Source organism: Artemia franciscana, chromosome 13 (genome assembly GCF_032884065.1).
Source record: "Artemia franciscana chromosome 13, ASM3288406v1, whole genome shotgun sequence".
Taxonomy (NCBI): Eukaryota; Metazoa; Arthropoda; class Branchiopoda; order Anostraca; family Artemiidae; genus Artemia; species Artemia franciscana.
In genome coordinates, this window is record NC_088875.1 from 44,027,492 (window position 1) to 44,051,794 (window position 24,303).

The 24,303-nt window shown below is 33.9% G+C and overlaps 1 protein-coding gene across 2 annotated transcripts in view; it reads left to right on the forward strand.

The window, feature by feature from the left end:
* Window positions 1-24,303, forward strand: part of LOC136034973 (apolipophorins-like) — a 309,320-nt gene that overhangs the window by 275,993 nt on the left and 9,024 nt on the right. For both annotated transcript variants that reach the window (XM_065716532.1, XM_065716533.1), the window contains exons 38-45: window positions 810-994; window positions 4,763-4,983; window positions 6,023-6,315; window positions 8,329-8,498; window positions 13,839-13,985; window positions 15,531-15,674; window positions 18,715-18,853; window positions 23,038-23,255. In XM_065716532.1, the coding sequence (XP_065572604.1) occupies window positions 810-994; window positions 4,763-4,983; window positions 6,023-6,315; window positions 8,329-8,498; window positions 13,839-13,985; window positions 15,531-15,674; window positions 18,715-18,853; window positions 23,038-23,255 (1,517 nt within the window). The remainder of the gene's footprint in view (window positions 1-809; window positions 995-4,762; window positions 4,984-6,022; window positions 6,316-8,328; window positions 8,499-13,838; window positions 13,986-15,530; window positions 15,675-18,714; window positions 18,854-23,037; window positions 23,256-24,303) is intronic.

Below are 24,303 nucleotides of genomic sequence, written 5' to 3' on the forward strand. Positions count from 1 at the left end.
AGAATATTCGGAAAAGAAAAGAACTGTTTTCTTTATGAAAACTACAAACCCCTAGGCTTTTTGAATGACGATGAACTATGGCAGAATTTCAGAATTTCGAGAAATAGGACACAAAATCAAACAGTGGCCTTAGTTCCTAAAAATATAGAAGGTGGGGGTAGGGGAGTAGGAGGAGGATTTTTTAAAACTAGAGAAAAATAGAAGAACATTGAACAGAGATGCCTGAAACAGGGTAAATACCTTGCTAAAAGATATTTTTTTAAATCTCGAGGAAAGGGGATGACCCTGCCCCCTCTAGTGATAGATGTGTTGAAATACATGTCGTTGGCTAGAACTATAAAAAAGTGGCAAATGAGCGAATAGCCTGTCAACGGCCCTCACAAGCCATGTTGACAATTTTGGTCTTCAATCATTCAATATGGATTAACTCCCACACCAGTTTTATATGACCTACAAAAATGTTTGCTACTTGAATGACTGCGAGCTCTTGCATGACCTTAGAACAAAAAGGAAAAATACCCAACACCAAGCAGCATCCATAGTATAGTCAAGGTCTGGCCAATTTATGCATGCTAACCGTATCTACAAGACTAAGAAAAGAAAACCCAAAGAAAATAAAATTACCCCTCTCTTTTAGGGGGGGGGGATGAAGTTCTCTTTTATTACGAATTTTCAATACAAAAAAAGTTCGATTTGTAGCAGGTCAATTTCTCTAAATTTGGGTGGTACATAAAGCGCACAAAATTTCTGCTGTACTTCACAACATTCCGAATGGTTTAGCATTAATTGAAACTTTTTCTCCATTTTAGCCACTCCAGAAAATTACATTTTGGCATTTGCTGGCTTACAGGATGACCAGACGTTTGATTTGTCCTTACAACATAACAAAGTGGGTCACAGGAACGACATCTTGTTAACTAGAGTCGCTCTTGCAGCACCAAGTCTTCTCCGCACAACACAACATTGGGATATGGAAAAAGCCAAAGCTCTTGTAGTAAGCTCTTAAGCTCTTCATTTTATTGAAGTTTTATTATAATAGTATAATATATAATATTATATATCTATATATATAAAAATAAGTTGTTTGTCTATGTACTGACGTCATGTTTGTGTGTCGACTGACGTCATGTTTGTCGACTGACGAAATTACAGACCGGGACACAGGGAATATAAATGACGACCGGGACACTCAAAGAGAAATTACAGACTGGGACACTTGGACACAAATAATGACCGGGACACAGGGAATATAAATGACGACCGGGACACAGGGACTATAATGACGACCGGGACACAGGGACACAACTACAACGGGGACGCCGGGGGGCACAGCGGGGATATATAAATGACGACCGGGACACAGGGAATGTTCGATTAGCAATCACCATCAACAAAGCTCAAGGGCAATCATTAGAATGATGAGGTATAGATCTGAATACGGATTGTTTTTCCCATGGACAATTATATTTTGCATGTTCAAGAGTCGGTAAACCTGACAATCTATTTATGTGCACAGACAATGGGACAGCGAATAATGTTGTATATTCGCAAGTTTTACGTAGTTAAAAACATATATATATCTATCTATATTCACAGCTGGGACACAGGGACACAACTACAACTAATATAGTTATATAATTGTATAATATATAATATAATAAATGATATTATAATAGGAGACGTTTGACGCTGAGCGTTGACGTTTGACGTTGAGCGTTGACGTTTGACGTTTGACTAAGTATTGACGTTTGTTGAAATTAATCTTTGCGTTTCGCCTACTGTTCTCTCTTAACCGTAATGACCTAAAAAGTTTAGCTTATGCCCCTCTCAAAACCAAAAGAATTTTCAAATCCTTTCGAAAATATGAAAAGTCGGCGCAAATACCGATTCCTATGCGTAAAAAATCAAGGGATATAGAACTCCTTTGGTCATATCGCAATATTTTGTTGTTATCATGATATATTGATATGTTTATTTAACATTAACAACAATTTACATACAAAAATCAATATGATTCACCTAAAACCAAATAATTGACGTGGGGGGAATCAGGTGAAAAAACACACACATATAACATCGTTTAAATTCACTTATATATAAGAAGGAAAAAAAAATGTAATAATACGATAATAAAATAATAACTACAGGGGCAGCAACTACATACTTTGTCCATGCTGTGGTGTCAAACTCACCAACCAACAAATATTCTTAAAATTTAATTAAATCAAATCATGGTTAATTAATATTTACAAATGTTGAAAAGATGCACTTTCGCGGTTTGAATTGAGACGTAAAAGATACATACGTCTTCATTGGTCTTGTAATCTTTAAAGTATTATGGACAGTGAAATTCGAAAACTGATCGGTTGAATTGGTTAAGTGGAAACTTACACTACTATATATATCTTTAAAAAATATGAAAAATCAGGAATTCAATTCTTAATGAGAAACACAAAACAAAAACCATTTATGCAGTATTTAACAGTCTTTAACATTAACAGTCTGCATTTATGCAGTATTTAGTATTAGCAGTTGCCATGTTTGAAAAACGGAAACGTGGTTGAAAAATCGGCAAAAAAGCAAAAAAAAAGGAAAAAAGTTAGCTAAGAACATACGGGACAAAACAGATCAAGAAAGTGTAGCATTCGCTTAAAGGTGTAGTTGTCTTTGCGTGTCAGCAGATTGAACAATGAACAAAATGGACAATGAACTCTTGCGTGTCAACACTGAACAAAATGCGAGGCTGTCTTAAAAAGATTATGATTTTGAAACAACAAAATACAAATCTATAAGTAGACATAAGATTGGTTCAAGAGACAACTAATATTTTATTTTGATTTACTTGGCAGTTTAAAGGAAATCCCAGAAATTAGGTGTACTAAAAATTTTCAATACATACTAAATCACAATTGATCTGCTCAAAAAGATTTTTTTCACGCATTTTAAGATTTAATGCTGTAACGACGCAACAAATACGTAAAATTAGGATTTTTAGCTCTTTTTCATCGTCACTAGTGATTTAACGAATTATTTTATGACAAACAAAGAGAGAGAAATCTCGAGAAAAACAAACAAGCAGCGGTTGTGTGTTAGAAAGAAAAGAAAAGACAATAGTCATGAGGAATGTTTCTCCTATGTAAAACTAGGCGTCTTTAGCGTTAAAACAGAAAAAAGTCTAAAAAAAAAAATCGAAACTATATATATATATATATATATATATATAATATATATATAATATATATATATATATATATATATATATATATATATATATATATATATATATATATATATATATATATATATATATATATATATATATATATATATATATATATATATATATATATATATATATATATATATATATATATATATATATATATATATATATAAATTCCACTCCAAGATGACCATGACATATGCAGTGTAAAGTTAGGGAGGTGCATTGAATCTGTTGATTGTGTGTTTTCAGTGAGAAACCTCGCTAATTCCGTATTGCCCGTGCTGTGTTCAGCTTGGAGTATAATTTGTATATATGTGAATTTGATTTTTTTTAAATGTTTTGTTTTAGATTATTTCTGTATTGTCAGTGTTTTGAGAAAAAAAAAGAACTTACCGAAAATAGTACAATTGTACCGCTGTTGATAGCACTGCGATTCTTTCAGTGATTTAGAGGGCTAAATGCGAAGAAGAGTTTGACGGTTACTTTCGTATAAACAAGAAGATAACATATAATTTGATATTTTCAGAGTAGGTTCATTAATGAAAGATATATGTCAAGAGGCAAAGGTGGACAAAATGACTGTCAACTTTGATAAATCTGTAATTTTAACATTTTCTTTTTTAAAATCTGTGCCAGTTTTGAATCCACCTATTCCCAGCGCCAGTCATGTGACCGAAATTAAACTGCTCGGCATTCATATCACTTCGGATCTGAAGTGGAATAAACATGTTGATGGAATGTTAAAAAAAGCTAATTTGGCCATCAGGTCTCTGAAGTTGTTCGCTCGCCATGGAATCCCTGCACCACACCTCCTACGCATCTATTTCTCTTTTATACGTTCCACACTTGAATACTGTTGCCCTGTATGGCATTTCGGGCTGACTAGGGAACAGTCGGACCGGGTTGAGAGGGTGCAATACTGTGCCCTCCTAGTAATCTCAAAAGCCCCAAAAATACCGTACATATCCCTCCTTAATCAGTTTCAACTTCAAACCCTTCAATCTCGTCGTTTAAAACTAGCCCTATCCTTTGGAAATAAAATTTTGTCCAGCCCTATACACCGAAATATCCTCCCTCCCCAACATCAACCGGCACGGGTAAGGCCACTCAGGGCCGTTGCAGAGCCTGTACCGAAACTTCAACCTATGACTGTGTCACATGTTCGTTATGAGCTTAGTTTTGTGCCCTCGTTTGTTAAGTTGTTTAATGCTGGGTCGACTTTTTAATCCGGATTAATGTTGTTGATTGTATATATTATAATTTTGTGTATACTTGTCGACTTATTTTCGTGCGTATGTGACAATTATTATTGTTAATTGTGTATATTATAATTTTGTGAATGTTAATTTTGACTTGTCGACGAATTTCTGTGTGTGTATGACAATAAAAACTAATAATCGGCTCTGTCCGTCGCATGATTTTTAAATAAAATGAATTTGAATTTGATATTTAGTTGATATTATTTAATATTGTCAGTATTACATTCATATTAATGCATTATAAAGTATTTCTAAATATATATATTTTTTTGTATAGAATACCATCAGGAATAGACGTTTGGCAGTCACAGAAGATTTCCAGAAAAGAACAGGTATTCTTAGCCAAGAATTGAAAACTTTTGGAAAACAATGGGCTGCCTTCGATACACTTTCAACTGTCAGTGACAAAGTATTGGCAGATTACAAAGGACAGACTGCCGACTTCAAAAAAGACTTGGAAAAAGATGAAAGTATAGCCGAGGCTACTAGAATTATTAGGTATGTATTATGTGCTCTATTTTTACTAAGATGTTCCTGCCATCACCTTTTTAATATGTCATTTCTTTTAGTGAAAGATGGCATCATCTTTTCACTGTCATTCATTAACGTATTTTAACTATTCCTTGATATTGTAGTCTTTACATGTATTTAAAAAAAAAAAAATCATTGATGGTTTTGACCAGCAAAGCCAAATTACGATGGTAATTCAGATGGTAATTCTAGAAGGTAATTCAGATAATAATTCAGGTGATTTTCCATTACTTTAATAATTTTCAGAAGATTGGTCTAGTAGCTTTGTCTAGTTAGGTGATTGATCTTGGTTGCCACGAACCGTGGCAATCATGGATAAATTGTTTTAAAGCTCTAGAAGTGTTAATGAGTCTATGTTTATTCATTGGATACATATTATATTAGCTTAAAAAAGGTAAAGAAAATAGGACCCTGCGTCCGTTGATATGTCCTTGTTCAGTCTCTAGTCAGTCTTAGTTCGCACAACATGAACAAAGCAACGTTTCGACACAACTAGACCTCAATTCGAGCCCAGGAAAAAATTTACTATACCTAAAACTGCAAAAGATTTTTTCTAGGACAAATAAATTAAGGACGATCGATGTATCGATCTGAATCTGAGGAGCCCCTCTTCCCACAAGAAAAAAAAATTCTGTTACATATGAAACGGTGGAGAATGTTAATGCAACCAGCGAAATTAATCCAAGTCACTTAGTGTGGCCCATACAAGCACACAACTTAGCTAGCGAGCGGGGAGCTGAGGTATTCTATTCATCAGTGTCTAAGATTTTCTGTCCACGGTTTGAGTCGGTCACATGGTATACTTTGAGCAGTATTCCGGAGAGTTCTAGTAATAACTGGAGAGGGCTATGTTGGAGGGTGCTAAAGTATAACAATAGTCTCTTGTAACAGAAGAGACGAGTCGCAATGAACTAGCGCAATTTCTAGTGCTATAAACATACACTTAAATAGCATTCAATGACATTCAAATTTAATGTTTGAACCAATATGCGTTTTCATCTTTTAGGCAAGGGTATACGCTTGGAGCTCAATATACTGGTGCTGTGACTTCAACTGCTGAAGATTTAACCATCAAAATCGAAAAAACTTTAGAAGAAACGAAGAAAAAAATAATAAATTTTGTAAATTCTCTTCCCCAGCTTATCAACAGGACGATCATGGATTTAACAGAAGCTTTTGAAGCAGTTGTAGTTGCATCTAGAAATGCTCTAGGCTCCGTATTGACTGGCTCTGTAGATTTGTTCAATACAGCTAGCAACAAAATTGAAGAGTCCACGGGAATCATCTCCAAGCTCAGAAGTAAGTTCAATCATTATTCTTTAGTAGTACAACTAGATGCCGCTTGTTTTTGGAGCTCGTATTATCTCGCTCCGTATTATCGGGCTCCGTAGATTTGTTTGGCTCCGTAGTCCTTACAAAAAAAAAGACTTAAAAAACTCATCAAAAATTTGTTTACATTCATTTTTTTTACAATTTTTTCGAGTCAGACGAAACATTTTTTATCTGGCTCCGTAGGCTCCATATTATCTGGCTCCGTAGTCTTTACAAAAAAGACTTAAAAAACTCATCAAAAATTTGTTTACATTCATTTTTGTTACGATTTTTTCGAGTCAGACGAAACATTTTTTATCTGGCTCTGTAGGCTCCATATTATCTGGCTCCGTGAATTTGTTCAGCACAGCTAGCAACAAAATTGAAGAGTCCACGGGAATCATCTCCAAGCTCAGAAGTAAGTTCAGTCATTATTCTTTAGTAGTACAGCTAGATGCCGCTTGGTTTTGGAGTTTGTATTATCTGGCTCCGTATCATCTGGCTCTGTATTATCTGGCTCCATAGTCTTTACAAAAAAGACTTAAAAAACTCATCAAAAATTTGTTTACATTCATTTTTGTTACGATTTTTTCGACGAAACATTTTTGATCTGGCTCTGTAGGCTCCATATTATGTGGCTCCGTGAATTTGTTCAGCACAGCTAGCAACAAAATTGAAGAGTCCATGGGAATCATCTCCAAGCTCAGAAGTAAGTTCGGTCATTATTCTTTAGTAGTACAGCTAGATGCCGCTTGGTTTTGGAGTTTGTATTATCTGGCTCCGTATCACCTGGCTCTGTATTATCTGGCTCCGTAGTCTTTACAAAAAAGACTTAAAAACTCATCAAAATCTGGCTCCGTGAATTTGTCCAGCACAGCTAGCAACAAAATTGAAGAGTCCATGGGAATCATCTCCAAGCTCAGAAGTAAGTTCGGTCGTCATTTTTTATTAGTACAGCTAGATGCATGTGGTTTTGGAGTTCCACCCCGAAGCACTACTACTATTAATAAGTCATTACAGCACCAAGCTGTCGAACGCCAACGTAGCTGCTTATGCACGTCCTTTACTCTAATCTATTTGGAGTTTCACTCTTTATCCCTCCCGTGAAGTTCAATTTTTTTTAATTCTTTGTTAATAGCTTCTTTAATTTTGCTAAGCTTCTTACTGTTTTAAAAAGTAGAGTTAAGAGAAAGAGTCAAACTTTAGCGTAAAGAGCTGCGCGTTGAGGAGGAAAAGCCCCTTTCATATACGGAGTAATTTCTATTCGTTTTAAGTTTTAATGTCGCTCCTTACTTTCAGTTCAAAAAAAACTTGTTTTTTTTCTATGTAACATTTAAAAGAGCGGCTACTATTTCTCTTTTGTTGGTGATACACAGTTGCGCATATGTGAGTGACTTGGAATGAGGAAGTTCATTGTTTTTTTTTTTTTTTTTTTTTTTTTTTTTTTTTTTTTTTTTTTTTTTTTTTTTTTTTTTTTTTTTTTTTTTTTTTTTGTTTTTTTTTTTGCAGAACAGTTGGGTGTGCTGGTTCAAAAAGCTACACTGCTTACTATACAGTATTTAAATCTTTTAAATGAGATTTTTTAAAACCAAATTTAGGGGCTAGAAACCCCTCTTCCCCTGCTGTTTACATGTATAGTTGTATTTATATACAACTGTGTACGACTATTGGAGAGCTATCAGGATACTTCTGATCAAATTTCTTGTAATATATTCCCAAAGCTAGTACGTCTTATCCGTTTGAAGCAATGAACCATTTTTCAAAAACTTGAATTTGTTGGCTGATTTAATTTCAGGCACTTTTAGATGTACTCGGTTTTTGTGAGATTTTTTACATAGACTTATGGGTATGTTTTCTGTTTGTGCTTTCTTATTTTTATTATTTTTTTTATACCCTTACGGCGCCCGGCTACTAAAAAGGTAGGGTTTGATATGCAACATAGTCTGCCTTTTACATAATTAAAAAGGATTTCGCTTCGCTAGTAACTCATTTTTATTTTAGATGCATACGTTACAGTGTCTGGACAATTGGGAGAACTTTTCCAGGGTTTACAGAAATTTGTGAACGACAAAGTAGAGAGAATTGTACAATATGCTTCCGAAAATGTACCTGCTGGGGCAGACAGGCAACGTGTCACTGAAAATTTAAAGCGGTTTATTCAAATTATATCTGTAAGTCTATTTCTCGTCTTAATTCTTAAGTAATTATTGTTGACACACACACACACATATATATATATATATATATATATATATATATATATATATATATATATATATATATATATATATATATATATATATATATATATATATATATATGTGTGTGTGTGTATACTTATAGCTAAATTGATGCCATAGTATCTCAAAATATTTATTCTGTAAGAAACCATATTCAGTGTTTCCACCATTTCCAAATTTTCTGCATTTATCAGAATTTCCTCGAAGGAAAATTAGGTTCTATGAGATCTCCGTGAAAAATAAACTTAACAATATGTATTTCGTGTTAATGTCCCCGTGTTCACGAACTTCAATTTTTGGAGATATTTTCGAGGAAATAATTTTATTCAGGAGAATAGCCGCGAAAATTTTTTTTTATCTGACGACCGGGATACTCAAAGAGAAAGCGACCGGGACACAAGGAATGTTTGATTAGCAATCACCATCAACAAAGCACCGGGACACAAATGACGATCGGGACACAGGGAGTATAAATGACGACCAGGATATAAGTAAAAAAAAAACTAAAAACACTAAAAAAAAGGTAAAAACTACAAAAAGACTAAAAAGAAAAAAAACTAAAAACTAATAAAAAAACTAAAAAAGCTAAAAAACTAAAAAAACTAAAAAAGAAAAAAAAGAAAAAAAAAGAAAAAAAAAAGAAAAAAAAGAAAAAAAAGAAAAAAAAGAAAAAAAAGAAAAAAAGGAAAAAAATGAAAAATAAAGGAGAAAAACAAAACTAAAAAAAAAATAAAAATAAAAAAAATTAAAAAGAAAAAAAGGGGAAAAATACAAAAATTTATTTCATCATATACCATTTCAAAAACGAATCTATATACAGACCGGGACACCGGGATACAAATGACGCCCGGGACACAGGGAATATAAATGACGACCGGGACACAGTGACACAACTACAACGGGGACGCCGGGGGGCACAGAGGGATATATAAATGACGACGGCGACACAGGAATGGTCGATTAGCAATCACCATCAACAAAGCAATCATTAGAATCATGAGGTATAACTAAAAAAACTAAAAAAAAGGTAAAAAACTAAAAACTAAAAAAAAAGACCAATTCAAAAACGAATGTATATACAGACCGGGACACCGGGACACAAATGACAACCGGCACACCGGGACACAGGGAATATAAATGACGACCGGGACACTCAAAGAGAAATTACAGACTGGTACACCGGGACACAAATGACGACCGGGACACAGGGAATATAAATGACGACCGGGACACAGGGACACAACTACAACGGGGACGCCGGGGGGCACAGGGGGATATATAAATGACGACGGCGACACAGGGAATGGTCGATTAGCAATCACCAATCAACAAAGCTCAATGGCAATCATTAGAATCATGAGATATAGATCTGAATACGGATTGTTTTCCCATGGACCATTATATGTTGCTTGTTCAAGAGTCGGTAAACCTGACAATCTATTTATATGCACAGACAATGGGACAGCAAAGAATGTTGTATATTCGCAAGTTTTACGTAGTTAAAAACACACATATATATATATATATATATATATATATATATATATATATATATATATATATATATATATATATATAGTATATTGTCAGGAGGGAAGTCCCAAACAATTTGGTGATTGTGGAAGCACGTGCTGTACCACTTCGCAGTGGTCTGTAGGGAAAATAGATGGAAACGGTTCTTATCTGTTTATAGCAACACTTGAATCCCTGATAGCCCTCTAGACCTCTCAATTATTGAAGGTCTTTGATGCTTCTTAATAACAAAGATCCAGTTGCTCGTTTCCTGCTTCAAACTTATCAAATACTTCAAAAAATTGATCTGTCGACGTTTGTAATACCCCTAATCAAATTCCCGAATTTCAAAATTACACAAATTCGAAATAGAAGAATGAAATTTTTCAATTATCCCTAAAAATTTCTGCTCCCTTTTCAGAAAACGGAACGCCTAGAAATACCGTCCAAACAGATAAATCCTTCGGTGTGTACGTACTGTTTCATAAACTGGATTGCTGGCTTGAGTTTTCGACCGTGCACCTCTTGCATGCTGTACTACAAAGTATTCCAAAAGCGTTGTTGAAATTGAACAGTGCTTTCACTCTCCCCGAATTTCCAATGATTTCCACGAATTTCCCAAAATAAAACTGAGGTCTCTGAAATCTCGAAAATTGGAGTTAGCGAAAGCTATTATTTTGTGCTTCGCGATACCGTTTGTGTATCTACGAGCTTTAGTTTTTGGGAAATTTCAGGAAGTCCAGTTTTCTATTTGAGACGTTTGCGGAAACTGATAAGCTCTGGGATAGTGGAAGCACTGAAGAAGGATGTCTTCTCAATTTCTATTCAGAGAAATGACGCCTAATGGTTTTCCCCATGTCCATATATTCTAAAGATAAGGGTTCTAGTAACACTTTTTATAATGACGAACGTAGCGGTGGAAACCAAGTAAAATACAGATTCTGATTCGGCCCTTCAAATAATTCTAAATAGTTTTCTTTCGGACAGATGCTTCCCTATCTAGGAGCTTCATATTAAATTGTAATATTTAATTATAATTTTTCGTCTATGACATGACAATATGCTTAACCTATTAGTACATCTCACTCCCCCTTTTCTCTTTCCCTCACCTCTCAATTTCCATTGCTCTTTCTTCCATCTCCCTCTTCTGTTCTTCCCCTGTTGGTATAAAATTCTTAGTAGTGCATGTGGTAATTATATTGCTCATTTAGTGTATTTATTTAATGAATGTTTAAGGACTGGAGTGTTTCCAAGTTGTTTTAAAATTGCAAAAGTTATTCCTGTTTATAAAGGTGGAGATAAAAATGTACTAGGAAATTATAGGCCCATTTCTTTATTACCAGTAGTATCCAGGTTGTTTGAGAAATCGATAGTTAAAAGAATGGTTGAATTTTTGGAGAGTAAGTCATTTTTTAATCCAAATCAATTTGGTTTTCGGAGGGGTTTATCTACTGAGCATGCTGTTTTATTTTTGACAACTTTTGTGAGTGATGTGTTGGATAATGGTATGAAAGTCGCTTCTGTTTTTCTTGATATTGTGAAAGCTTTTGACTCCGTTGACCATTTTATACTCATTGCCAAATTAGAAAATTACGGTTTTAGAGGACCATTTCTTGAATTACTGTCCTCGTTTTTAAAAGAAAGAACTCAATATGTACAACTAGGAGATAATGTTTCTTCAATCAGTAGTGTTAAATTTGGAGTACCTCAAGGATCTGTTCTTGGTCCCCTGTTATTTCTAATTTTTATAAACGATTTATGTAGAGCTTTTAATATGATTTCGTATGATCTTGACATTGGATGTGACGGGGAAAAAGTAATTGTTCCCAGCTTTGCGGATGACACTCTATCAAATACCCTGTGATTGCGGAAAATACTATGTCGGCAGGACCCATCAGAATCTAGACAAAAGGTTACAACAGCATAAAAATGACATAGACAAGGCCTTAATTTCAAATGGTTCCAACAACTCCTTTGATTCTGCTCTAGGTTGGCATATATTTAATAATCCGTCTCACATGATACTTTTTGAAAACTCTTCACTCATTAGTAATGATTTGGGAATAAAACAGGTGGTTCGAGAATCAATTGAAATTAATCTCAAAATAAATAAAAATATTTCTTTGAACAGGGACTTGGGGGAATACTCACTAAATTCTTTATACTCAAATTTAATTAAAAATGATCTAACAAAATATTTTACTAAACCAATTTATAATAGTACTGAACCAACTACGAAAAGGCCTTTGAGACAGGCTGCTAAACAAGCAAGATTAGCTTTAAGAAATTGCATCTAATCATTTTATTTCTCTTTAGTTTGAATGAGTTTATATTTCTTCATTTCATTCTTTTCGCCAGTCCTGGTTGAACTTCGCTGAAGTAAGGATGCTAGGGCTATATTTTAAAAAAAATGTTTTAATAAGTGTTTTTATATTCAGTTTTAATTCTCACAATTTGATGTAAGTTCTTTTATATATATATATATAGTATTGTATTGTGCTGAAGACGGCCCTTGGACATAGGGCCGAAATATCTACATAAATAATTTCCATTGTCTTGAAAAAACTTTCCCTATTGTTTCTACGTTGTATTTGTTTGACAATCATATAACTGTAGCTGCACAAACAGGAATTCAGCTGTTGAGTCATATTAGTTCTTGTCTGGAGTTTGTACAAAATTGGATGAAGCTTAATAAGTTAAATTTGAATTATAGTAAATCTTGCTTTTTATTGTATCGTAGGAGCTCAAATTATTACCCTTGGATAGACAGACTTAATATTGCTGATGAGTATTTTAAGATTAAATTTACAAAATATCTAGGAGTTTTAATTGATGAATGTCTCAGCTTTAGAGAACATATAGATTATATTAGTCTTAAATTCGCTAGGAATGTTGGCATTTTAAGAAAGTTGCAGTATATTTTCCCAAGAGATATTTTAAGAACACTGTATTATTCCTTAATTCATCCTTATCTGCTATATTGTTGTAATGTTTGGGGTAGTACATTTTTTTCTCATCTCCATCATATTCGAGTTTTGCAGAATAAAGCGCTTCGAGTGTTATGTGGTGTAGATTTTAAAGACTCGGTACAAAAGAGGTATATAGAATGCAAAATCTTGCCTTTAGCAGGACTTATTACTTTTTATCGAAGCCTGTTTATATATAAATATTTTCAAAATTGTTTACCAATATGTTTTAAAAGTATGTTTGAATTAGGAAGTGATATTCATACACATTCTACGAGACAGTCCGATATAATTCGTCGTCCGCTTGCTATTACCCGTAGATCTCAATTTTCTATTCGGCATCTAGGACCCCATGCATGGAATTGTTTACCTACGACTTTGAGAAACATTGATAATTTTCTTGAATTTCGGTGGGAATTAAAGCTATTTTGCCTTAATATTTTTGGTTTTGATAGTTGAGTGGACCTCAAGTGGAGCCAAGATTTTGGTTTTGTTTTTGGCGATACTGGTCAAGTGGTTTTAGTTTCTTTTTGTTTTGTCTCTCTTGAAGTGTAATTCTGTTTCGATTGAAATGCAGGTTAATTGAATTTTTTTCTTCTTCTTTTCTTTTCTTTTTTCTTTTCCTTTTCTTTTCTTTTTTATTTTCTTCTCCTTTTTCGTATCGTTTTTATTTGTATATGTGTATTGGGGTTGTAAGCCCAAACAAGCTTTGCTTCGGGCCATTTGCTTGTTTTATTTTGTTATTTATATTAATAAACCCATCTTTCTCTCTCATTCTTATTTTGGCTTTCAGGACACACAGAAGAGACGCGAGGCCATTTATAAATTTCTTGAAACAAACATTTTTGGACCCTGGGATGCGTGGAGGGCTGACTTTACTAAGAAATATCCAGAGTTTCTTCGTCCGATTTATCGATTAGACAGTCGCACTGTATCTATAGTATGTTGTTGTTGTTTTTTTTTCTTTATCGTGTTGGAATCAATTTTCCTATCTTAAGTAATATGTTTAATAAAAAAAAAAACACACAATTTGGATTATTTTGAAGAAGGTAATCTTTTTTTTTTTTTTTTTTTTTTTTTTTTTTTTTTTTTTGTTTTTTTTTTTTTTTTATCCAACACACTTGGTCTAGAATGTGTTAATTTCCTGAAAATTTGAAATCTTCTTATTTATATTGTAAAGGCAATTGCAAGAAAAGAATAACCTTATAGTTAAGAAATGTCGCATAGAGACATTTTAGTAATAAAACGATAAAATTTATTAAAAACTTATTGCAGCTTGTATTGCATCACATAAAATATATGATATAGCCTTTTGTTTAGGACGACGGTATAAATTAAAGCGATATTTAAAAAGAAGAACTGTTAGTTTACAAAAAACTTAATCTAAGTAAGCTAAAACTTCAAATTATACGTAGATAATGTTGATCATCGATCATTCTGAAGCCGAGTCGATTAACCCGTTTGTGTGGATTTGCTTAGCTATTAATGAAAATACACTAGAACGAAAAATAATGGACTATAGATACTAATTAGCTAGTTGTTTTGTTTCGTTTTTTTTCTTAAGTTTAAGTTGGTTTTGCAGTTTGAATTAAGTTTAATTTTGCTTTAGTTTTTTGGTAATTTAAACTATTTTGGCAGCTTAAATTAAAATTTAGTTTGTTTGAATTTGTTTCAGGAGAGCTGTGAAATTACTTACAGCCATACAATTGGCTTTGATAAAGCCAATACCCTTAGCCTATTTCCTCTAAAACATTTACTATGATATATCGTTATAAAAATGTCTTTGAAATTGATTTTTGCCTGCTTAGTAAAATTATAGGCTAGTTGATGAGGTTTATTCAATCTTAGAAAGTGGTTGAGTTATGTAAACAAATCTTTCAGGAATAGGTCTTTAATTTAGACTATGCCCCTGGTAAAGTTTTATGCTTCATTCTTTTCTACTTCCCCATTTGTAAGGCTTAGAAAGCAGAATGCAAGATCTTTCTTGGTAGCAGTCATCACAGTCCTATCCATTTTTTTGGGGGGGGGAATTGAGGAGGAGCATAAAAGAGTTATTTTGGGGAAGGGTTACAAAAACAATTAAGAAGGAGTTTACCTCCCCTGGACTTTGTGTGACGGTCTCAATTAATGTTTTTTTTTTAAGATAAATTTAGCTGTTGAAGAATTTTTTTCTGAATTTTTTCGAGAAATTTACGAGCCAGAAAAGTGTTTTTTTGGGGTGGGAGGGACTCAAACCAGGTAGTCCCCCCATATACTGCCCTGGCAGTTGTTGTAACTTGCTATCAGCCAAAAATGTCCTTTTTTCTCTAGGTTTTTGAGGTATTATAAAATAATCAAAGGTTTTTAATAAACCTTTCATATTTTTCTCTATTTCTATCTATAGAGTTAATGATTTGATAACTCAGCCATTCAATTTCATATTGTAAACTATTAATAATTTTATTTGAAAATTTTTATACTATGTAAATTTGTTTTTTTTTTTCAGGTTCGTGCAAAGCTCCGTTCATTTGTAGCATCTTCATCTTCCAATGAAACGGTCTCTGTTTCTTCGATGATTCGAAATAGACTGAGAAGCATGGGCTTTGAAATGATCCGATTTGACCCAGAACATGGAGCGATTGAGTTTATGGTAGGTTTAAATCCTTAAATCGCGGGAGGACTATATGACATTACATGCTATGTGTGAAGTAATCAGCCCCTTATTGAGGCAATTTTTTTTATCAAATTAAGATGCATGACAATTGACGGGGACAACCCGGAATTTTGTATCTAACCAGAGAAAGAAAAAGTGGCTGAAAAATAATATTGAACCGGGAAACTTTTTTTAAGACAGCAGAAACTATACTAAATGAGCAATATATAATAATTCAATCTTTAATTATTAAGTTTGTCTTATATTTAATCAGTAAAATTAGACAATTTAATTATTATTTATCATTAAAATTAAATAATTTAATCATTACTCGTCATTAATGATTAATTAAAATGTAACAGTTTGAAATCGAAGAAATAAAAATTAATCGACAAATGTAATTAGTTATAGTTATGGTATTGGATCATGAATTACTATCCCCGTAGTAGTGCAGTGAATTCGCCTCTTATTGGTAAGACGGGACCTGGAGTTCGATTCTAATCGTCACAAGGCTGGGTAACAGCTTTGCCTCCTGACCCTGTAAGAAAAAGACCAAGCAACTGAAACTTCGACTAGTGTTGATGTCCCTATGATGTCTACTACATTATATCATTATACTACATCATAATCTACTGTCATTGGCTGTTCCAATCCCTGTTCCCTCTCCTAACAACTCACTGCAGCACCATCCAGAGGGAACAATCCCTGTTCCCTCTCCTAACAACTCACTGCAGCACCATCCACCTAAGGCTAATATAGCTACACATGATAGACTTATGAACTAAGATGTGGAGACATATCTGGCTTCACCTATGCCCATGCATGTATTGCAATGTTTATTAACTTTTTTTACTAGTGTATTATGAAAACCTATATTCCAATATTTATTAAGTTTTATTTTGAATAATTAGTATTCATTGAATTTTCTATTGCTCAAAATCAAATGATGTAATTAAAAAAATAAATAAATTGACAAATATAGTTACAATTGTAAGCCAGAGCCGACATGCAGAAATGTTTGAAGTTAACTGAAAACATACATGAGGGATAAGGCAATCAAGTCATTCAGAAAATTTATTCCCCAGTGAACGCAGACTATACTGCCTCAGGGGTGTCTTTTGGATGGGGAAGGGGAGGAGAGTAGCTGGTCCCCAATAATTTGGAATAAAAATTATTATATAGCCCATGTCTCTGGACTATCTGGATATGGACCCCTCTTGCCTCTTCAATAAAAATTCTGAAACTAAACCCCTGTGCCTTTCCACATTTGACATCAGTCAAGCTGGAGAGAAACAGGTCCAGGGTCCTCACTTTAGGCCGTCCAGTCATAAAGACTTTCAAGAAGTAGTAGCCAGGCCAAATTCTTTAAGTGCATACTTAATGTGTTTGGATTGTGACGTATGTATTGCAATATTAGTCTCAGATTTATAATTAGCAAGCTCTGCTATTTTAAATCTGCTATTTTGTAGAAAGAAAGACTTCGGAAAACTGCTCCTGAAGAAAGCAAAAACCAAACTAAATGAGCAATAGAACTCATTGCAGCAGCAGAACCGCAATAATGCACTGATTTTTATTTTCGAGTAATTAGAGTTTAAATGACGGCATTGCTTGTATAAAATCTCAAGTACTTACTTCTGTTTATAGTAGAATATAGCTCTTTAATTTTAGTTGAATTTTCTTCACTTAAAATCAGTTTTGTTTACTTAACTTTTCGTCCTTTATACTGGCTTAATATTTCACAAAGGAACCAATCAGGTTCCACAAAAGTGTGGCTATTAGCATCGCTTTGTGGTATGCGCTTATGTGTCACAGACGAAAAACCAATGAAGTAATAGCACACACTCTGCCATGGAATATACTGGAATTTACTTTTACGTGACTTGAGTCTCCTACCTCGGCGTAGAGAGAGAGAGAGAGAAAGAGATCGGTATATTTAAAAACTATCGTAGCATAGAGCTAAATTCAGTTTTTCACAAAAATCACACATTTAAACAAAAATCACACACTACAACTCAGCATTAAAAACTGATGTGAAAAAAGGCACAAATGAGTTTGCTTATCGATTGGTTCGTACTTTAGGGGGTACAAGTTTATTTCGTAATCGAGTTCGGCTATTGGGAGGGGCTAGTTCGGGTAGGAAAGATCGGTGGCTCTTATTGGCTAGGATGAATTTTCCAAATTGGTGAATAAGGTGTTCCAGCCGGACTTTAAGTGGATATAAATTTAATTTAGCGAGGGCTTGATCGTAGGGTATGCCACGGTCGACTTAACTCCTGCTCGGCGTAGAGTTCATAGCAACTGTGCTTCCTTCGGTCTGATGTTTGCGACCGCCAGGAATTTGAACAGGCTATCGGACCATCACTTCTTCGGTCGAAGTCAAAGATCGTCTTCGCAGGTAGATGTAGAGGCGTTTAAAGTCAAAACCATCTTAATGTTTAACCATCTTAATGTCTCGGCTGCTCGAGTTGAATACCTATACTGGTTTGTAAGCTGCAGTAGCTTCTCGTTACTCACGATGTCAAACCGCTGTAGAACTTCGATCCTTGTCAAGCATGGAATATAGGAAGGTAATTTTTGTTTTCTCCTTGAGTATAATCTGCCAAATTTTGAGATCTGAAAAAGTTTTATATTAATACAATGTTAATATATCAAACTATTTTCTTCATTTTACCCCGATACAAAATATAGTACCTATATTTATATATATTTACATGGCTATATATGGCCAATAACTACCAACTCAGAAACGTCAATTTTGAAAATGTGGGGGTGGCAAAATATATTTTTCGAAATTTAGGAGGACAACTTCGTTGCTTTTGCGTTTTTTTGAAATAACAATTCCAAAAAAAAAGGTATTTCTACAAATCTAAACGTCGAAGCCCCTGTTCCCTCTCCCAATGGACGTCTCTACCATATTAGATGCCCCTCAATTTTTTTTGTACATAGTTTCTTTTTTGTTTGACAACCGAAATGTAATTGGAAATAATTAAGTATAGTCCATCCAGCAGAGATGTAAATAACTTTTTTTTTATTATAGGTCCCATTGCCCAGAGGAGTATCGTCGCTTCGCGAAATTGATGAGGCCTTTGCCTTTTTTGATCTCTCAAAGGGTAGCAGCCGCTTTTCTCCACTTAGAGATATTTTCAAGAAAGGAGAATTGATACCACCTTTTGCAGGTATGTTTTTTAAGGTGTTTGGATTCATTTGACGATACTAATTGACAATTGACGATATGAAAATTTGACAGTATCGCTATTGACGAGATTAATTGAAGATTCGGTTGAATTTCGATTGACGACATTTGTTCGCTTTGAGATATTTATGAGGCCTGTACCTTTTTTAATCTCTTATTATTATCAACGGCAAATTGTTGACGAATGAGTTGATAGTATTGCTTTTGATAGAATAGAATATGACTTATTGGTTAAAATAGCACACAAGCTAGCATAAGTACGTCTGGACAGTTACAATGATAAAACAGATGTTAGGGGATAAATATAAATAAAAAGTTAAATCAATTATTAAAATGAAAAACAAAAGTCAAGTTGAATATTTGGAGATATACGAGCATTCAGTCCTGCATTAGGAAGGATTGGGGGATTTTCCTTGAAGGGGGGAAGGAAATGTCGATGACAGTCAGGACTAAGGCACTTTTGACGAAAGTCCATGGTAAGGATTTGGCGTCGTGATTCCAATGTAGTAAGTTCAAGTCTAGCCAAACTTTCATCGTGTGTAGTATAGGATATCCCCAGTATAATATTCATTGCTCTTTTTTGAATGCTTTCAATTTTAGAACATTGGGCATCGGTCAACCTAGGGGGCCAGAAAGGGCAAACATATTCAAGACAGGGTCTTATATAAGAAAAATAAATGTTCTTGAGGTTTTGGATTGATATGGAGAACCATTTGAGAAGGGAGACAGTTTTAAGGAGAAAACTACTAGATTTAAATAAGTGAGAAGTGTGGGGCTTCCATTTAAGGTCATTGTCCAACTGCACACCAAGCAGTTTAACCGTATTTAAATTTGGTATGCAAAGGTTTTAGTCATTGAATTAATTATGTTTCTCTGCTTGATGATGTTTGTTTGCTTCGAGATATTGATTAGTTGCGGTGTTTTTTTTTTTTTTTTTTTTTTTTTTTTTTTTTTTTTTTTTTTTTTTTGTTCACTATATTTGTTGGGCTCGACATATTGATTAGGCCTTAATCTTTTTGGATCTCTCGTTTAATCAATTATGGCAATTTGCTTACGAGTTAGTTGACGTTTGTCGATATCACATATTGCTAATTAATTAAAATTATTGATTGGATTTTTACTGTTTTCTGGTGATGTTATAACTGAAACTCCTCAAATTATTATAGCTTTTCCAGCGCAAGATGTCTCGTGGATATAGTATGCCAAAAAAAAAACTGAGCTTCTTGTATCAAAATAGTCTATTTCTTCCGTAAAAACACACCCTCAAAAAGCTAACATAGAAATGTATAGAAAGAAAAAAACAAATATGATCAAGTACGTATTCTCGTCTTTACGTTTTTCTTGTGACAGAAGAAAACAGTTTCTTATAAATTAAATCAATTTGTATAAGCTATGAGCCATAGTGAGCTATAGTAAATACAATGAATTGTCTTAATTCTTATCGGCTGCGTTTCTAACTCATCAACCTTTCTATTCCAACGCAACTAATTAGCCGTCGTCGCTTCAAAAAACCTCTTTAGACATATCTTTAAACAAAGATACTTGAGATACATTAATAACCCCTCTATGGCAATCTAATTAAAAAGAGACTCGGTATGTAGTTGCTGCCCCCGTAGTATTATTATTATTTTATTTTTTTATTTTTTTCTTTCTTATTACAGTGAACTCAAATGATATTATATGTTTTTTGGTTTTTTTTTTATCTGATTCGCCCCACGTCAACCGTTTGATTTTGGGTGAATCATATCGATTTTCGTATGTAAATTGTCGTTCAAGTTAAATAGATGTATCAATATCAGTACACGTTCCTTCTTATTAATAAAAAGGATCAATTAGTCATGTTTATGGAAATTAAGTAAATAGATAGGCTGAATCTGCAGCCATAAATAGAGTATGTGCCCATCCCAATTTTTAATGTTGTATTTTATTTTTGGTCACACAGTTATCACCTTTTTCTTTTTCATTATTTTTCTCCAAAGGTTAGTTTTTTAATTAATATCTTACATATTTTTGACAGCTTAGTCGTCAAAGGTACCGGTGTGTAAAGGACGATTTAGCGGAAGAGGTTTTTGCTGAAATGTTTGTTTTGTTTTGTCATTCACTAGTTGAAAATTATGTATTTTGTCTGTTTTATCTTTTTTTTTCCTTTTTTCCTATTTCTTTGTTTTTTCATATATCATATGCAGCCAGTGTGTTCTTAGAACTTAGTTAATTATCCTTTATCATTTAACTTAGAAATTTATGCTTATCGGCAAGGCCCATAGTGGGAAAAGTAAGTATAAATAGTCGTTTTAGTTGTTGAGCGTCTAAAATAGGTATTTAGTGTAGTTGACCTCACACGATCAAAAATTTGACTACTGTTACTGCTACTAACAACTCATTATGCCCCCAAGCTGCCTGAGGCCAACACAGCTAAGCACGTCCCTACTACGTCTCAATCTATCCAAAACTCCTTCTTCGCCCCTACAAGAAAGTCTTCATTTCCCTTAAATCTTTATTTTCGATATTCTCCCACCCCAACCATGGACGACCTACTTTCCATTTAGCTCTCGATGGTTGGCTGAAAAAGACAATCTTTGACAATCTGTCATCCTTCATTTAGAGAAAATGCTCTAGCCATCTCAATCTTATGGTCATTATAGCCTATTTTCAACATAAACATTAAATTAGCTATTTTTCTCCAAGACCACACTGCCTTTCTATGACGAACATCCCCATCTTGAACGTTTATTGTTCTTCGTTATACCCTAAAAGCGAAATTGAACAACAATTTTCGTACAGCTTACTGTTTAAAATACGGTAAGTAAGTCGGGTACCCAGAACAACCCACAGGCAACTTCTCTGGAAAACACCTGGCAAATCTTCAAAAGATTGATTAGCATAACCTAATTCAAGTCCTCGGCAAATACTTGTCTTGATAATATCTTAGGAATGAGAGGATTTTATTTAGGACATAGAAGTGTTTCTTCTAAGTTGGTTCAAACGAAATTCGTCAACTATTCTAAATAATAATAATAAAAATGCCAAATTGTTTTTAAACCACTTCATGCTACAGTGATTCTGTAGAATAACAAATTCAACAAAAGGAAACAAGAACAAAACTAAAATACAGTTCATCTAACAAAACAAGGAATTGGATTGTGATTTAGCTAAAAGTGGAGGGATGCTGAAATTTACAACTTTCTGTTCAGCATGTTCATCCATGCTTTAATCTCTACTACCAATACTACTAATACTAATACTCATTGCAGCACCGAACCAATTGAGGCCAACACAGGTGTGCACGACCCTCCTCTGCCCCAATCTATTCCAAGATTCACTCTTTGCCCCTTGCCACGAAGTACCAATTTCTTTTACCCTTCCTTATGCCATCTTCTAAGCCCATTTAGGGATGGACTGCTAGTCGTATGACCCTTGACGTATAGCCCAAAGGCACAAGCTTTAGCAATATGTCATCCTTCATCCGTAAAACTTGGCCTAGCCATCTTAACTTTTCTTTTATTATTGTCCCCGAAAGTGGGATTGAACCGCATTTTTCTACAGCTTAGTGTTTGAAGGTCGCTCTATTAGAGCGAACTCATTAGTTATTTATTATTATTTATTTATTATTTCTTTATTATTATTATTTATTATTACGTTAAGACTATCCTTCGACAAACCCCCTGAAATATGTTTAGTAAATCTTCCTCGGCTTTTCATAAGGCACACGCTTTAGAACCATACTTGACCACTCCGTTACCATGGCTTCCAATATTCTTTTCTTATTTTCAATAGCTTTATTCCTATTCTTCCAAACTTTTTCCACCTTTCTATCTGAAAAACCTGCGGCTTGTGTATTCTACTTTTTACATCTTCAATGCGTCCATCTTCTTTACTAACAATACTACATAAGTAAACAAAGCTATTCACTTTATTCATTTTCTTATTAATTAACATATCTTCAACCTCATTTATTAATCGTCTATGCAACTTTGTTTCTTAACATTAATTTCCAAACTTATACTTGCACCCTGATGCCTTAAAAAATTGAAAATTCATTCACTTTACTAATATTTTTATCCAGGATTCTCAAACCATCAGCTGATTCTAGGTAGTTTGGACATCAAATTTACTACCTACCTTCTCTAATTTTTTTTTGCAGTATTTCCATTTGTTTTTTCATTTCAGGTTACGCTGCCATTATTGGCTCACAAGGATATGTCACCTTTGATGGTAAAGTCTATGATTTCACCAGCAATTGTCAATACTTGCTAGCGAAGGATTTCGTAGATGGGAACTTCACACTTAGTATCAGTTATGATGATATGAATAGAGATGGGGTGCCACAGAAAAGCCTTTTTGTTTCAGATTCAAATGATGTTCTTGAAATTACAAAGGACTATAAGGTATATAGTCTTTTCATTTGTGTTCTTATCTGCTTAAAATCTTCGGAAAATATTAGAAATATTTGTTATTTTCAAAGAAAATTGAATAAAAAAAATTAAGTGAGCATGAGCTTGGATTTTTTACTAATTTATTTGGCTCAAATTTCAGTATTTGAGACTCAAAAAACGTTCCTAAAATTAAAAAGGACTGCAATTTGTATAGCATTTTAGTTTTATTGCTAGTATTGCTAGCAATAAAATTTTATTGCTAGTATATTGCTTTTATTGCTAAAATATTGGTCACTTTAAAAAAAATTCAATGAAAAATTATTTAATGGGAATGAATTTAGATTTAAATTTTTTGTACAAACTTTTAGATTCAGATTTTAAAATTCCTGTGTCAGACGACGCTCTTAAAATTACGAAGGATTCCAATTTGTATAGGCTTTTCAGTTTTATTGCTTTGTATCTAATTGAATATCTGTAAAAATATCGAAAATCTTGGTCACTTTAAAAGGAAAATCCAATGAAAAACTTACGTAAATTACGAATTAACTTACGTAACGAGGGGTTCGCCCTCTCGCTTTCTGTTCGTTTTAAGTTTTAATGCTGCTCCTTACTTGAAAAAACTTTCTCATATTTATTTTTCGATTTTTGTTTTTAAATGCTAGAAATCCTGCGCCCCCTTCATGGAAATTTTCTTCCCCCAAGAAAAACTCCTCTTTGAAAGGTTCCCCCACAAAACCCCTTCCCCTCAACCCCATCCCCCCAACCAAAAAAATCCCCCTGAAAACGTCTGTGCACTTCCCAATAACCATTACTATATGTAAACACTGTTCAAAGTTTGTAACTTGCAGCCCCTCCCATGTGGACTGTGGGGGAGTAAGTCGTTCTCAGACATGGTTACTAGGTTTTTCGACTATGCTGAATAAAATGGCTATCCCAGAATGTTGATCCGGTGACTTGGGGAAAAAATGAGTGTGGGAGGGGGCCTAGGTGTCCTCCAATTTTTTTGCCCACTTAAAAAGGGCACAAGAACTTATAATTTCCAACATTCTAGGACCACTGG